This window comes from Andrena cerasifolii, chromosome 16, assembly GCF_050908995.1.
Source record: "Andrena cerasifolii isolate SP2316 chromosome 16, iyAndCera1_principal, whole genome shotgun sequence".
Classification (NCBI taxonomy): Eukaryota; Metazoa; Arthropoda; class Insecta; order Hymenoptera; family Andrenidae; genus Andrena; species Andrena cerasifolii.
The window spans coordinates 9,390,366-9,405,277 of record NC_135133.1 but is presented as its reverse complement, the minus strand read 5'-3'; the positions used below and the strand labels follow the sequence as shown (position 1 = coordinate 9,405,277).

General features: G+C 52.3%; 1 protein-coding gene across 1 annotated transcript in view; it reads right to left on the bottom strand.

Moving 5' to 3' along the window:
* Positions 1-14,912, bottom strand: part of Dachs (unconventional myosin-IXb-like dachs) — an 83,335-nt gene that overhangs the window by 48,498 nt on the left and 19,925 nt on the right. Inside the window, exon 2 of the mRNA XM_076829008.1 lies at positions 2,228-3,243. Coding sequence (XP_076685123.1) covers positions 2,228-2,588 — 361 coding nt within the window. The 5' untranslated portion in view covers positions 2,589-3,243. The remainder of the gene's footprint in view (positions 1-2,227; positions 3,244-14,912) is intronic.

The window sequence follows — 14,912 nt, the reverse complement described above, 5'->3', positions numbered from 1 at the left end:
CGGCGTTACTTTAGGAACACCCTGTAGAGTTGCCCGATACGCTAACTCGCCTCGCGATGATGATATAAGCGCGGCCTTAAACCGCTGCATCGAAATACACGATGTAATAACTCGGGGTGTCGAGTTCCATAACTCGTTGCATTCAGAGCACGAATGGAATCGTTCCACGTGTCGACGAATCTGATTACGAATCGCAGCGAGGGTGAGGATCGTGCCGCGATGTCTGGAGGGGTTTGTTTTGACGATGGATCAATTTTCGAGGGGAACAGCGCGAGCGAGTTCTCTGTTCTTGTCGACGTAAACTAGACGGATGCAAGTAGTACAAATCGAATTCCGTCGTACAACATGTACATTCGATTTGCCGAGGGAATTCAGCCCATTTCAGGCAAGGGTAATTGGTAACTGGATTCGCCTCGAAGCTTCGAACACTAAAAACAAATTCGACCGAAGCGGCTCCGATTGTCAGCGGCGGTCATACCGGAGAATATATTCTAGACACAGGCGGAGCGTTCTAAAAGCGGGGATGGCCCAGTAAGGGAGGGAAATCTTTTTGAAAATGCCAAGCACAGAGCCGCGGACAACCGTTGAATACCGGTTCCCGCTGCAATTTCATTTCAATTCCGAGTCGCAAAGGCTTTCCGCAGGATTACTTGGAAAGCTCTCTCGACGTTGTAACCCGAATGTAATATTTATTACCGTGTACAAGAGTTTCCAAAGGTCCTGTTGCTGTAAATAAACGTCTGCCCCTTGAAAATCCGCCACAGCGCAGGCGAAGGGACTGGCATTTTTGCATTTTCTTCCCCTAAACGAAGCGATTCTTCCCCTCTGCCTCGGCTGCGACGCGAATGAGTCTTGGCAGCTCTGATTGTTTGCCGAATAACAACCGTGAAACGTAGAAAACTAACATAAACCAAGATCTAACCGCAAAACCGCGAAAACAATTCTTCGAAACACAAACAAGCAGCTTGAAGCGGAGAGCCGTTCTACAGAACTGAATGGGGACAAAGAATCGAGGAGGCTCGAAGTCGACGAGAGCAGGGGTCACGGCGGGCGAATTAACTTTTACACGTGTAATCCAGTCGAGGTTGAATGGCCTCGATTAATGCACGCGGCATTAAATCAATTGCGCTAATGCGCGTCGCTGCATAAATACGCGGGGCTCGTTAAAAACAAAAATTAATGCCCTCGGGCCAGCGGTGGGCTCGCTCGGCCGCGAAATTCGGGGGCGCGCGCGAGCGCAGGATCGTTAAGTGCGTGCCCACGCTAACGAAATTATCGGTGGCCCGGTCGAAATCGAAATTAACATCAAAGCGTGGGTGGGGCGGACAAACTGGCGGCGCGGTATGGACGGCGTTTGACAAAAATGGCCAAACAGTTCGCGGGGGCGAGGCAATTGGGGGCTTGCTGGGTCGTTCCGCGTTGCCCGATCACGATCCTCGCGCGATCGTGGACGCGATACTTGATACCGAGTCTGCTGAATAAAAGCAGAGTGGCTAGTTTACCAGGTGCCGCCATTCGATTATTAATTCATTCGTGAACGTGACGCAAAAGCGCGAACGAAGCGACGTCGCGTTGCGAAGGTGCTTTTCGGGGACGGGCGGATCGCAGTCGCTCGGGAAATTCGATTTAATGGACTCGTGACGAAATTAAGAAACAACGGGACGGAAATTCCCCGCCAATTGTTATGCATAGATAGCAGCGATGGCGAATGGGGGCTCGATCGAGCATCGTCAACGAAGGCGCGTAAATTCGAGGGGCGGCTCGGTCCCATTACCATGGCGCGTTGTTTCATTGCGCGAAAAAGCCGCCGCAACGAAATAACCGGGTGCAAGTAACGAGAAACGTCGATTTAACAGCTCGCGTCCGATCGGTCAATTGAACCGTTTCGGACGAGCGTGGAACGGCTTCAAACGGTCTGTGCGCGCCTCCCGCGTGAATTCTCGCCCTCCATGCGCATTCTTCCCGCGTAAATCTATTAACGCGGACCCCGAAAACTTGCCTCTTGGCAATCGCATCGGCACACTAGCCGCTACTAGGGTCTAACTGAATTTGCACGGATCCCTGGAGCCGCGCATTGTGCGCATCCACGTACTGGAGCCTAACGATAGAACAATGCCAGCCCCTTTGACATTCTCAAATTCAACGCCGCGAACCTCTGCGTGCAATTAGAGCGTTCGACTTCGCTGAACATCAACGTGATAAAAGAGGAGGATGGAGTAGGACTCACCGGAGGAGAGCTTCGACCTCTGCAGCAGCCAAGTCTGCAACGCGATCCTCTCCCTGTGCCTGCAGAAGAACTCCGGCCTGATCCCGTACCTCTTGAGGAACTCGTCGCACTTGCGGAACGCCGCCAGAGCCTTGGCCGCCTCGACCTCGTCGATGTCCGCGAGCACGTTCGGGCAGGAGGTCCGTCTCGAGGACGAGGAGCGCTCCTCGTACGTCTCATCGGGCAGAAGCATACCCATCCCCGCGGGGTAGAGTATCCAGGGCCACGGCCGCGGGATCCCCTCGTCTCCCTTTCGACAGCTGTCGCCGGTGTTCACGCCGGTCTCGCAACTTGCAGCTCGCGGCACTCGTCCAAAGCACATATTAATCTACCCGGGGCCCCCTGCCTCGGAAATGCGTTTCTAATCGGCCGGGAAACGAGTCTCTCGAGCTGCTGCGCGCAGAAAAGCAACCCCCTCGACCTCTGTCGCTTTTCTTCCCGCGCTGGATGAATGGTTAATTTTCCGTGTCGCCAAGGTCGTCGAGTTTTCCTTCTCAGAGTCAGGGGCTGCGGGGTCTTAATGAGATTTCGCGGCGATTAGTAGGATTTCACGGAGCAAGCTTTCTTTCTCGCCCGTCGGCGCGGTGAATTGAATGGAATCCTGGCCGAGCTGGCTTCGATTGCAACAGAAGCGTCTTCGACGACAGTGGACGCTTCAAAGGCTTCGTGGACCGGGGTCGCCCAGCGGCTACGTAGCTCGAATTTGGAAGCCACCGTCTTCTCTGTAATCCCGCGAAATCGAGCCCCAAGCTCGGGTCTCCGATTGGCGCGGATCACCTTTCCGAAAGCGCTGCTACTACGGGGTCCTTCAACCGATTCGATGCCCCACGCGACGGCTCCGACCGTGATTCGGTGCTCCCGATGGTGGCTGCGTCCAGGAGCGACTTTCCAACGGTGTTTCCTTGGCGGCGGGGTATCGCTTACGCGTGACACACTTCCAGGCCATCGTTCCTCGGCGGGCGGGTTCTCACAGCGTCCTGGAAATCACACAAGTTGGATGCTGGTTAATAGCAGAATCAACGAAGGAGTTCCCATTAATTCTTCCATCAAAGAAGCGCAGCTACTACCCCCTCGGCAAAGCACCCACATTTTTACAGCCAAAGATCTCCTCGGTGAATTCGGAATACTCACGAGCTCTCAGGGAATGTGTCTTTGCAAAGAACCTCGCGAAGAAGAGGCGGAGACGCTGAACTTAATAAAAGATACGCGACTAATTCAGCCGACGTTCAAGAGTGAAATTCACGGCGACCAAATGAGGGATGGAGCGCGACAAGGACGTGCACTCTGCTCCATTTTAAAACTTTTTTTACGGCGCAACAGTGAAAAGCACCGCGTTACGGTTAATAATGGGGGCGACTTGCGAGTCCGCCGCGCGGAAATTGATACACTTCCGCGGCGTTTACGAGACAGGAATAAAACAACGGTACCCCAAGAGTTACGGCGGATATTCATGGATTATAGCAGACAGCGGCACGATTTAATAGCGCGGCCATTCTCCCATTTCAGAGGGGCCCCGGCCAACAATAAACATATTAACGGTTCCGTTACAACGCCATTACGATTAACAAGTATACATTTCCATCGAAACGGCGTGCTTTATGCTCTCGCGGCTGCGGCGCACCTATGCCTCTCAATTTTCACCGATCAGTACCAATTTCAGATATGGAGAGACATCTGGTGAGATAAAATTGGAGAGCCAGTGCTCCCGAGAAAAAAATAGCACCGAGGGCGATATCAGAGGTACTTAAAGCGAGGCTGGGGTATTAATTAACGAAAACACGGAGTCGATTTGACCGCGAAAGAATTCGCGACAAGCCGCCGGTAGCACTGACGATCGTTCGACACGCGAACGCGTCGGAGCTCCAATTAATCCTGCTTAATCGTCGATAAACCCTATCGTCGTCGACAAGACCGTCTCCCACGGTTTCAAGGAGCACCCACAACGCAATGATCTTTTGATTAGACGAACCTCTAAGATACCTCCGACTCCGCCGCAAGATGGCATCTCGACCGAGCCCGCTCTCTCGCAAGTGCTCCCTCAACCAGCGATTTGTATATATACCCGTTTCGTCATACCTCCTAAGGTCCCCGCGTTCCTTCTTTTCTCTCCTTCCGTCCTATCTTCCAACCCTTCCACAACCCCCGCCACGGAACTTATTAACGTACAAACCCGTCACTTTCATTCAAACACCGTCAAGCTTTCTACCACCGCGGATCATTCGTGAGTAAAACGCACTGGAACATGAATAACACGTGAAATCGCCTCTGCACCGTTCACATACCCTCGCCGTATGCTAACCCTCGTGCTAACGAAGCCACGCCGTCGATATATCGCCTCGTTATCGCGACGATACATTCGTCAGCTAGCGCATTCAAGCACCGTGACACGTTCTTCGATCGCTGTGAACGCCGCTTAATGGGATGCATAAAGAGCGATGAAGAAGAGGGAAGAAACGGTGACTCGACACGCGCCACCCACCGTGAATCACAGTATTCGCGATCAAGCACAGGCGACGGTAGTTGGCCCAAGATCGGAATTCTCGATCGGCCTGCACCATCTCTGACACCGAGGAACCCGTCCGGCCGAATCCCCAACGCTTCCACTCGCCTATCTGCGGTGGGATCTTTCCGAACGATCAACCGAGAATCGTCGTGCATCACGGATCAAACTGGGTGGCGATGGTAGACAGGTGGAGGAGGCTTCGGATTTATTTCCACGCGATGCGCGGTCGTTTTTGACTCGTGTGATCGGGTAACAGACGCCCTCCTGGAGCCATGTTTCCTGTAAATAGGAGCTGAGCAGGCTGTTGATGAACTTCGGACACCTCTGGAAATCGATCACTGTTCTGCTGAACGTCTGCAGCATCGAAGAGGAATGCAATTTCCATTAGAAGGATTCAGGGTCACCTGGGCAGTATTTAATTGCTTTGTGTATAGTGGAAAAGAATCTCTTTATCCCACTGGAGTTAACTCATCTTTATGGTTCATTAAAACACGAATCGAGAGGTATCTCCGAACACTCGTGGCACACGACTAATCGTCCATCATACCCTTTCGAGTCGTTATGCTCGCTCCTCTCCTCTGTCTTCCTTCGCTCCCTTCGCCCGTTCAGTCCCCGGGGCGACAGCGCGGGAACTTCAGGGTCGCCTGATAAATTTACGTCCAATGAGTTTAAAGCGCATTAGCGCGCGATAAATTTCGTCTCTCGCCTTCGCCGAACTGTCCAGCGTCCACCTTCGACCCACGATCTATATCTCCCACAATCCCATCGCCGAAAATTAGCCAGCTGATCCTCCGGAAGCCTATTCAGGCGTAACGGTGATTTTTTGGAAATGGCACTTTCCATCTCTGTCGCTTCGTGACCCGTTTCCACTGCTCGAAAAAGAGCGAAGCTTCGGGGGATGAAGCGTGTATTGGATAAGCCTGGATGGGACGAAGCAATTTTCATTGGGTTCGATTCGAAATGCTTGATGGCCGGCCGCGTAGATTAGCTCGGACGGCACGCTACTGATCTGGATCTAAAAACGATGGTCTTCGACGCCACTGAAAAGCGCGTTTGGCTCGGCTCCAGCGCGGGGGTGTATTAAATTGCTCGCGGCTGGGCACGGTATGTAATATTCGCGTTTCAACAACCGCGCTATTAACTTTCCGCGGTTTTTATCCTCCTCCAAACACTGTTGCCGATTCCAGACTGCACAGACCATCCTCCGTAGCCCTTATCCCCTTCAACGTCTTCTTCGCTCCACGGCGGAATAAATCGCTGGATGATTTAGAGATCGATGTCGCCCGGGGTGTGCCTCGATCCTCGTAAATCGGCGCGCTCGCGACCGCGGGGAGGGTCCGCACGAAAAACGAACCGCCGGTCGCGCCGAGGTTAGTTCGAAACCGTTGCCCGGGACCCCGAGGAGATTTACCTTAGAACGCGAGGCGCTCGCGATAATTTTATTTCATCGGCCGTGTAAAGCCGCTCGGCGTGTACCTCGCGTGCGTGTAAACCGCGCGTGTATCGCGGCCGAGGAACATATAATATGCGGCGCGGACACGTGCATCCTCCTCGGCGCGCCACCCTCTCCTTCCGCGCGCTGGAATCGTGAGAGGCGCCGAAGATCGGAAACCGAGTGGAGCATGGGAACAACGAGGAGCGGAGGAGAAGACACGAAAGTGCAAGGTGGATAAAGAAAAACAGAGGAAAGAACTCGAATACGAGGGAGGAGGACGGTCGAGGGTGACGTCCGCGCAAGGGGTGTAAAACGAGATTGTTTCCCGAAGAGAGGGGAGAAGGGCAATATAAGCAGGAACGGGAATTAAGAGGGCAGTATATGGAAGCCTGTGCGGGAGGAAATAATAAGACAATGACGTTAAGGGTGGAATTCCAAAGCAGACCCATTGCCGGAGCGATTAAGGGAGGCAGGGGTCGAAGAAGCAACAGCGGGAGAGCAAGCTCGCGGATCGGAGGAAGAAAGGCACCCGAAGAAATTGAAAGAAGGGGTGATAAAGGAACGGAGAGAAGGGGCCGGAAAGCTAGGCATCGTCGGAGAAAATGGCGTCGCAGACGGCAAATATAAATAGCGGTTGAGTAAAAAGGGAACGGAGAAGCGTGGCGAGTGGCGGGGGAGGAGCGGAAGATTAAGATACAGAAACAAAGGGAACAAGAGAGTCTCCTCGGCCCGGTGGAGGAGCAAAGGATGAGGCCGTAGAAAACGAAAAGCAGAGGGTGAGGGGGAGAGAGAGGGAGAAGTTAACAGCGTGTATTTAAAGAACGTTCGCGTTACTCGGCTTTTAGCTGGCTCGCGCGTTTAAGAAGGAACGCATACGTTCTGCGTACGAGCGAGGGCGAGCCTGTGATTAGGGGCCCGGCTGGGCCCCCGGGGCCTTATAACCGCCCACTACAAGAAAGGAGGGGTGAGGAGGAAAGAGCGAAGAAGAGCCCCAACGGCTCTCAGACTTCCTCTCGCGAGTGCTCGCGTGGGAACGTATCGGCTCGTCTATCATCTTAACCTCCCCCAAACTCCCTCCGCCTCGCTCACTCGCGGGGTTTAGAGCAACTCCGCCAGCCACCCTCTCCCCCTCGCAGCACACAGGGTGATTATAAAGTACTTATCGCGGAGGGGGATCGTGTTACGGGGCCATTCGATCGGATTTGCGCCAACACCTTGTCGTCGAGGCGCTCTTATCCACGCCGAGATCGAATGAGAATGTAATTTTAACCCCCGCGCCAGCCGCCCCCTTTGGGGGTGCTCCGGCACGCCGGCGTTCGGAATCGAAGATTATCGTGTCTGCTGGTGCCTCGTGGGGGCGTTCGAACTCTGATTATTGGGTGCTGGAAGGTTTAAAGGGTAAATGATAGCGGGAGCACCCTAATTTCGCGGCTGAGCAAGGGGTGCTCCTATCCTCGCCACGCCGGGACGCAGGACTCCTCGGAATGGTGTTAAGATCTGAATCTTTAATGCACCGTTGAATCGTTATGCCATCGGTAAGCAACACCTGAATCGAATTAGTCATTATTCCAAGCTAATTCGCTGCAAGTCCGCGCAAGCAGCACAGCCGCAGAAGAACCTTCGAGACCGGACACGGCGAGAGGAATGCATCAATCAATTTTCCACGCACAGGCACTGGCTCGTAAATTACACGGCCTCGCGCAACCTACCCTAATCAGTCCCATGATACGCCGAACCGGCGCACAGTCGGGAAATTTCGAAATAATAAAAAAATCTTTATCGTTCGTGATTGTTGTAAGTGCTGTTTCTCGGATAATTTAGTTTCACATATATTAGAACGCAAACGTGCCGAATTTTATATATTAAAAATAAGTTTTGAGGTTTCAACCACGAAAATGGATATAGTTCTTCAATTGACATTTGTATTAAATTTGTAAAATTCAAAATCGTCATTTTTGTAGTTTTGACAATAAAATCGCAAAATTTCCCAACTGCGCGGCGTGGAATCAATTTCCACGTGGCATTTTTCGCCGCCGGGGTCGCTTTCACGAACGACTCCGCTGGACGCGGCTGCGAGGGACCGCCGGCAATTCCGACCCGCTTTATCCGCGCTAACTTGCGCGCGTATTAAAAACTTCCGCTCCGCGAAACCGGCGAGTGTTGCCGGCCCGCGAAACCCACGATTCCGTACGATTAAACGGAAGGAGGTGAACTCCCGTCGGAAATAAAGCGTTATCTCGCGCCAGCTGCCCTGTTTGCCACGTGCTTCTGCACGGAGCAGTTCTCCGCCGCACCGAAAATCCTATTCTCCTTCAGAAATACGAAACGCGAGTGAAACTGAATGAATGAAACTGCCTTGCTGCGAGAGTTTAAGAGTTTAAGGAGGTTTCCCTCGGAGGACAATGGTAAGTCCCTGATCCGAGTATTTAAAACCGAAGGTCCCCATCTTTGAAAAAGTCCAATTCCACTGACGTACCACGTAACGAGGGAACCTCCATCGTCCTCCACGAAGACGTGCTCCCATTCGCCTCTTCCTTCCTCCCCGGAAAGATCTGCCCTCGCTCCAAGAAATAGGATCCTGGGACGCGGCTCGATTCGCGGAGCCAATAGTCCGTGGGATTAAAATCTCGCGGCCCGGGGCGATTTGTATGCCGGTCACGCGATCCGGCCACGGCTCCAAGATTTCGGGCGGCGCGTCGCGGCCGGAGACACCCGTTAGATCGTCGCGAGGCGGCATTTCTTCCGTGGCTCGCGAGCGCTGGGCAGAGTCGGGGCAGGGATTCAGCGGGTGGCAAAAAAGCTTAATTAAAATTCCAGTCCCGCTAAGTCTGCTCGCGCGTCGAGGAAAGCGGGCGACCAGGGGGCTCCTCCTTTTGCTACGGTGACGTCTGGAGGAAACGCAGAAATAAATAAGCCACCGCGCGCCCCGGAATATCTGAAAGGCTGCCCTGGTAGCGTCGTGCCCGCGGACGAGCTTCGCTCAGTGAGATCGCACACCTATTCCGGCACCCTCTCCGTCTTCCCCTTCTTCGACGGAACCAGCATCCTCCTGGACCTCATTTTCGGTAACTGCACCCCGTCAGAGTGAAACGTTACGCGGTGAATCACGGCGAAATTTGTATTTAAATAAAATTTCGAATAACTAATGAAAGTTAAAGGAAATTTCGTCATTCGTTCGTTGACCCGAATCAACTTTATTCGACGCATGACGAATAATTTTTTTTAACTTTTATACCTAATTCGAAACTTCGTTTAAATAACAATTTTTCCCGTCTCTGCTTCCATTCCTCCGAATTGACGTCGAGTGAAGGAGTGTCATTTTATTTATATAAACCCCTTTCTGTAATCTATATTCCTCTCTCTCTCTCTCTCTCTAAATGAATACAGCATGTTGCAACCTCGAAGAGTCATCGACTACTGAGAAGACGAGACTGCGTCCGCTCACAGTCGGACAATCACACCCCCCAGAGCGCGAGATAAGCTTGAGGGAGGGCCAAGGTATCCATGCCAGATTCGGCAAGATGACACGTCGATCGAGATTTCGCTTTGTCCCGAATGAACGGTCGCCGTCCGCAACAGGTGTTACCCGGGCCGGTGGACCGTTAAAAAATAGAAAACCACTGACCGGACAGGCGACTTGCCCCATCCCCCGTGGGGCGGCTGAAAAATCCCTCCGTTCGATCGGGTAGAAAATATTTTAAGCCGGGCTCCGGCCGATCGTGAATTTATCCCGCCCTTCGAAGCAGGGCTTGACGGATAGGAGAAGAACGCGCACGGATAAGGGGAGAGCGTGGCCACGGTTTTACATAGATAAGGGCGGAACGTCCCGCGCTCGCAAGCATCTGGACGATTTAAAATATGCTCGTAAATCAACGGGGGTGAAGCGGGCGCGGGAGACGGTCATTCAGCGCGCGCGCGCGCGCGAAATTTCCCGCAGAGCCGCGCGCTCCTACCCTCTAATTTTTATGCAAAATTCAGTGTCCTCGTTGCGCGGCGAGCGCGACGTTCCATCGGGGAGGAATTATTGCACCGTCCCGGGAACGGTGCTTTCACATCTCCATTCCTCTTTCGCTTTAATTCGTAAGCTTGTTTACCAGCGAAACGTTACGGAACATGAAGCCACGGGCAACTTCGCCTCCCCGTAAGGCTGCTAGTCGAGTTGCGGTATTAGGCTGCCTTGGACGAAGCAGAGTTACAGCCATTCTCGACAATTTTTTGAGGGTGATAATGAAATAAATCGAAAATTCAGTATTTTTTTATGAACGTGTCAATTGCAAAGAATAAGCCCAAGGTATCGCATAATCGGTATGTCCTTCTTCAGTTTTAGGCATGTAGAAATTAAAACTTTTTGGTTTTCGGTTTTAGGTCAAACGGTGTAGACGTAAAAAAAAAATTAAAAACCGTGGAAAACGTCACTCGGCAATATATCTAAAGACGCGGTAGCCAAGTGCATGTTTCGCGGGGTTGGAAAGCACCTTTATGTACTTGCAGCTCATTTTGATTTCACATCTTTTTTTTATATTCTAATTATTATTATCTTCTATTCTTTTGTGATTTATTTGACTTCGTGTACTTGGCGTCATTTTTTTTTTACTTTTTTGAAGTTTTTTATGGGTTGGGTATCACGGCACTACCGCCGCCATTTTGTACGAAAAAAAAATACGACTTCTTCCGTCGAGAGTTGTACAATAACATGCTCCATATTGAATTTCCCATTTATTTCATTATCTCCCTTAAAAAATTGCCTAAAGTGACCATAACTTTGATTCGTCCAAGGTGGCCTAACCCTTTAATGGGAAAGCTCGTACTTCCAAGGTACATAAAATAGTGAGCTCCCTGGTCGACTAATGCGTCGAAAGCAAGGGACCAATCCTCTCTACCAATTTCTTCGAGGCAAGCTAAAAAAAGGCTGCCCCGAATCGACGAGGCCAGGGGAATGCATCAGCCGGGCACGAAGCGCGAACAATTATTATCGAGGGGCCCAGCACTGTAAATTCCGTGGCTGGTAGGCTACCCGCCGTGAAAACCTGAAACGCCGATACGCGGGGCACGGCGGATTTTTCGATATATCTCCGTGGCGTGCTTTCTGCCTCTCGCAACCGTGACCCGGCGACCCCCGTTCACTTGGTACACGATGTACCATATAATTAGAGGGTCAGGCCCGATGGTGAGGTGGGCCCTCCCTCCAAACTCTCCGCGCTCCCACATCGACGCTGAAAACATCACCGCTGCCCCCTCCCCCTCCCGGGGAACACCGATGGAACGAGGATCGCCAGGGGGAGATCTTTTATCGTTAATTTATCCATCCGAGATTTCACTTAATTCTTTAATGAGCGAGTACGCGTCCCCCCGCGACGCGTGCACTAAAATTGAGGGACCAGAGTGGGGCACCAGAGGTCCGTTCGATCGTGCACGAAATAATCGTCGGCCCCGACTCATCAGAGGGCAATTTCACGGCGCAACGTGATAATAAATCGCGGATCGGGACGGGGACTTAAGAGGAGGCGCCGTTTCCGTTGGATCGTGGCTTTTGACATTGACGACGTGTTTTATAAATAATTCAGGCGCTCGGGTTTCAAATGTCAGGGACCTGGCACGCGGGACTTTCTATTCCGAGTGTGGTACAGGTGGAAAGAACGGGGGAGATTAATTAAGGCGGCGATAAAACCTCCGCTTCCCCCTCGCGGCGTTATCGGAACAGAGATCGGGAATCGTGGCCCGGTGTTATTCTTTATGACACTGTCGTGCTCCGCCGACGATGGAGCTTAAGTCTGAATAGTTTTCGGGGAAGCCTTGGTTCGTAAATTTCCTCTGAACGCCGGATACCATTTACTTAATCGGTACTGACACGCCTCTGAGGAGGACAGTCTTCTGAGCATCTTGGTCGATGCTAGTCAGAATGCGACAGGCTATCAGAGGGGCAGAGGGTAACACAAAAGAAGATTTCACAGCAGAGACAGCAGGGCCCATTACTTTGGAGACCCTGCGCACTTCCAAGCAGCCGAATTCCAAATTCAATCACCACCGTGTCCCTTTGACTTTCCCTCGTTTCCGACTCTCATGCGAGCTCAAGGAGCCAGCTAGCTAGGGTGTCTTTCGACGCTGTAACCTCTGGACTCTCTCCGCCGTAAAAGCGTGGAACACCGATACCAGGCGGAGGGACACGCGCGATCACGCCGAGAACGTCGTGTAGCGCGGCTCTAGACTAATTAAATCTCGATGTTTCACGGTGTCAGGCAGCAGCGCGGGACGATCACGATCTGTCGGCCGATAAGCCGCGGCCAGAGGGGATTAAGGAAACGCGCTTGTCCCCTTCGAGGAGGAAGAGGGCTCGATAACTCGAAAGCCCGTTTCCTCGGGGAGGTGCCGCGACTGCCCCCCTCGCTCCTCAGCGGCGAAGAATAGCGATGGATTTAACGTGCCCCTAAGTTTAAGCAGCCGAGTGTGGGTACAGAGAGATCGAAGAAGCGGAGAAGTACTTAAGTATTACCAATAAGAAATATTCTTTCACAGCTCGTGGCAACACCCTTCTCAATCCCCTTAAAAATACCTCGATCGCTTAAAGGACCCCCATTTGAGATAAAGGAATCCTGGCACCCCCCAAAGAAAAATAAAAAAGGAGATTAATATAACCACGACTCAAGTAATTCCCGAGCTTTGTAAAAAGAAAAAAAATAGATTTTATTCTTTAAAGAAATTTTCATACTCGCGTAATGAATTTTCCTGAATTTACATTAAAAATATTTCTAACCCTTGAGCTCGGCTCCCTCCAAGATTAAATTCTGAGTGCGCCACTGAGATACATAGGTGCAATAAATGATTATTTACCACAAAAGTTTTCAGCACTAGAAAATTGTTTAAAAGCAGAAGGTAGCGGGCAGAAGGATCGCCGTCGAGGCTGCCGCGGCAACGAGCTGGAAGCGAAGCGACGATGCCACGATAAAACGATACGTACGGGCAGCGGAGCTAGCTGAGCGCTCGAGCAGCGAGGGCAGGATACGCGGCGCGTATCCTGGTACACGGGGCGACGATGCAGGCCGAGGATCGACTCGGCGAAACGGAGGGGGCTGGGAGGCAGACAGGTACGATGCCTATTTACCAGCCCCATATTTACACGCGCGTACGCGGGCCCGTACGTAGGGCTCACGGGCCCTCTCTTTACCAGCTAATCTCTCATCTTAGATCGCGTCTGGGCAGCGCGCGGCGCACGAACCTTCTAGGCTACGCTCGCAATTATCGCTGCGCCGATATTCGGCTTCAAAGAGCATCGGTGGAAGGACGATCCGCAGAGGGGAATGCAACGGGCTCGCGCCGCGGAATGGGAAGCGTCCCGAGCCTCGTCTTCGAGATGCTCGAGGTGAAGCTACGCTCCCCGGCTGGGGAATCGTTCGCAGACTACGGGATCGTGGGGATAATTCGCCCGACCGCTCGTAGCGTCTTTCTTTATCGATTTTAGTTAAGCAGGAGGTTGAAGAAACGAACGGATGCTGGTGATTTGATAACAGCTGATAGAAAGCCACTAATAAACCAGAGCGGCTGACTTCTTCCTCCCAAATGAAGATCACTCGTCTCTGAAAGAGTTTCGCCGCCCATTTCCGCGCTCAAACGGGCTTAATGGAGTTCCGCAAGTTTTTCCCCCCGCGAGGCGTCGCGGAGGGGGACGAAAATATAGTTGCGGCGTCGCGAGGAACAGGAGGAACAGGAGGGCGGAGAGGGACGCCCGGAGAATTATCGGTGTAATTTGTACAGCTTCCTCCGAGAGGCCAGCCTCGTAAAGTAACTTCGACCGTTTGGAACGTGACGTATCGCGGCGGGAAGTTTCAAGGAGCGGGGAGGGTTGATAAACTTGCGTTTGGATGATCGTCGAACAACTGGGAAACGAGCAGGCGCGAGAGGGCCGTGGGTCCTGGCTCTCCTGGCTGGCAAGGGGCGAAGCAACGTTTAAAGTCGAGGGAACACGAGCTAGACGGCCATCCACGAGACTCTTATTTATCTCCGCCGGTGGATCTCTAACGAGCATTGTCTGGGGACGGCTGCTTTCCCTAAAATTAATCAAACCGTTCAGAGTCCCGCGGAGCTGGAGGAGTTTACGAACGGAGGCTCGAAAACGGTAGATTTAGAGCGATAGCGATGGACGGTATTAGTCAGTCAAGATTGGATCACGGAGGCATGTAAAAATTGTAAAAGGCCACGGAGCTGAGTCGCTCGCCTACCCGTCGAACATCTATGCCTGTGGCTTTCCAAGAAAATCGGCCGGCCGCGGTGATCAGCCGGCAAAAGCCGGCACAGGGGATTTATAATTATCAGAAAATTATTGCCCCGATGTTCATCTGATTACGTCTAATTACCCTCGAATAGCGTGGCCGATAGCGGGTTAACGAGTCGCCCGATAAATTTCAATTCTGACCATCCCCCGCCTCGTTAACAATCCTAGCCCGTGCGCGCCTCTCTACATCTGCAGAAGTCGCTGGTTGCAAAAGCGACAACAACCCCTGCGGAGAGCCTCGTGATGCATGCACCGCGTGCACACGCGCGTGTATGCGTAACCCTCGCGTACTCGCTAATCTACCATCTTAGATCCTTAACTGCATTTGCATTTAAGACACGACACAGGAAGAACGGGACAGAGGGAGAGAGAGAAGGGAGCGTCGATGTAACGCCGACAATTACGAGACACAGGAATTAACCTCGCCGCGATTGTAGTAATT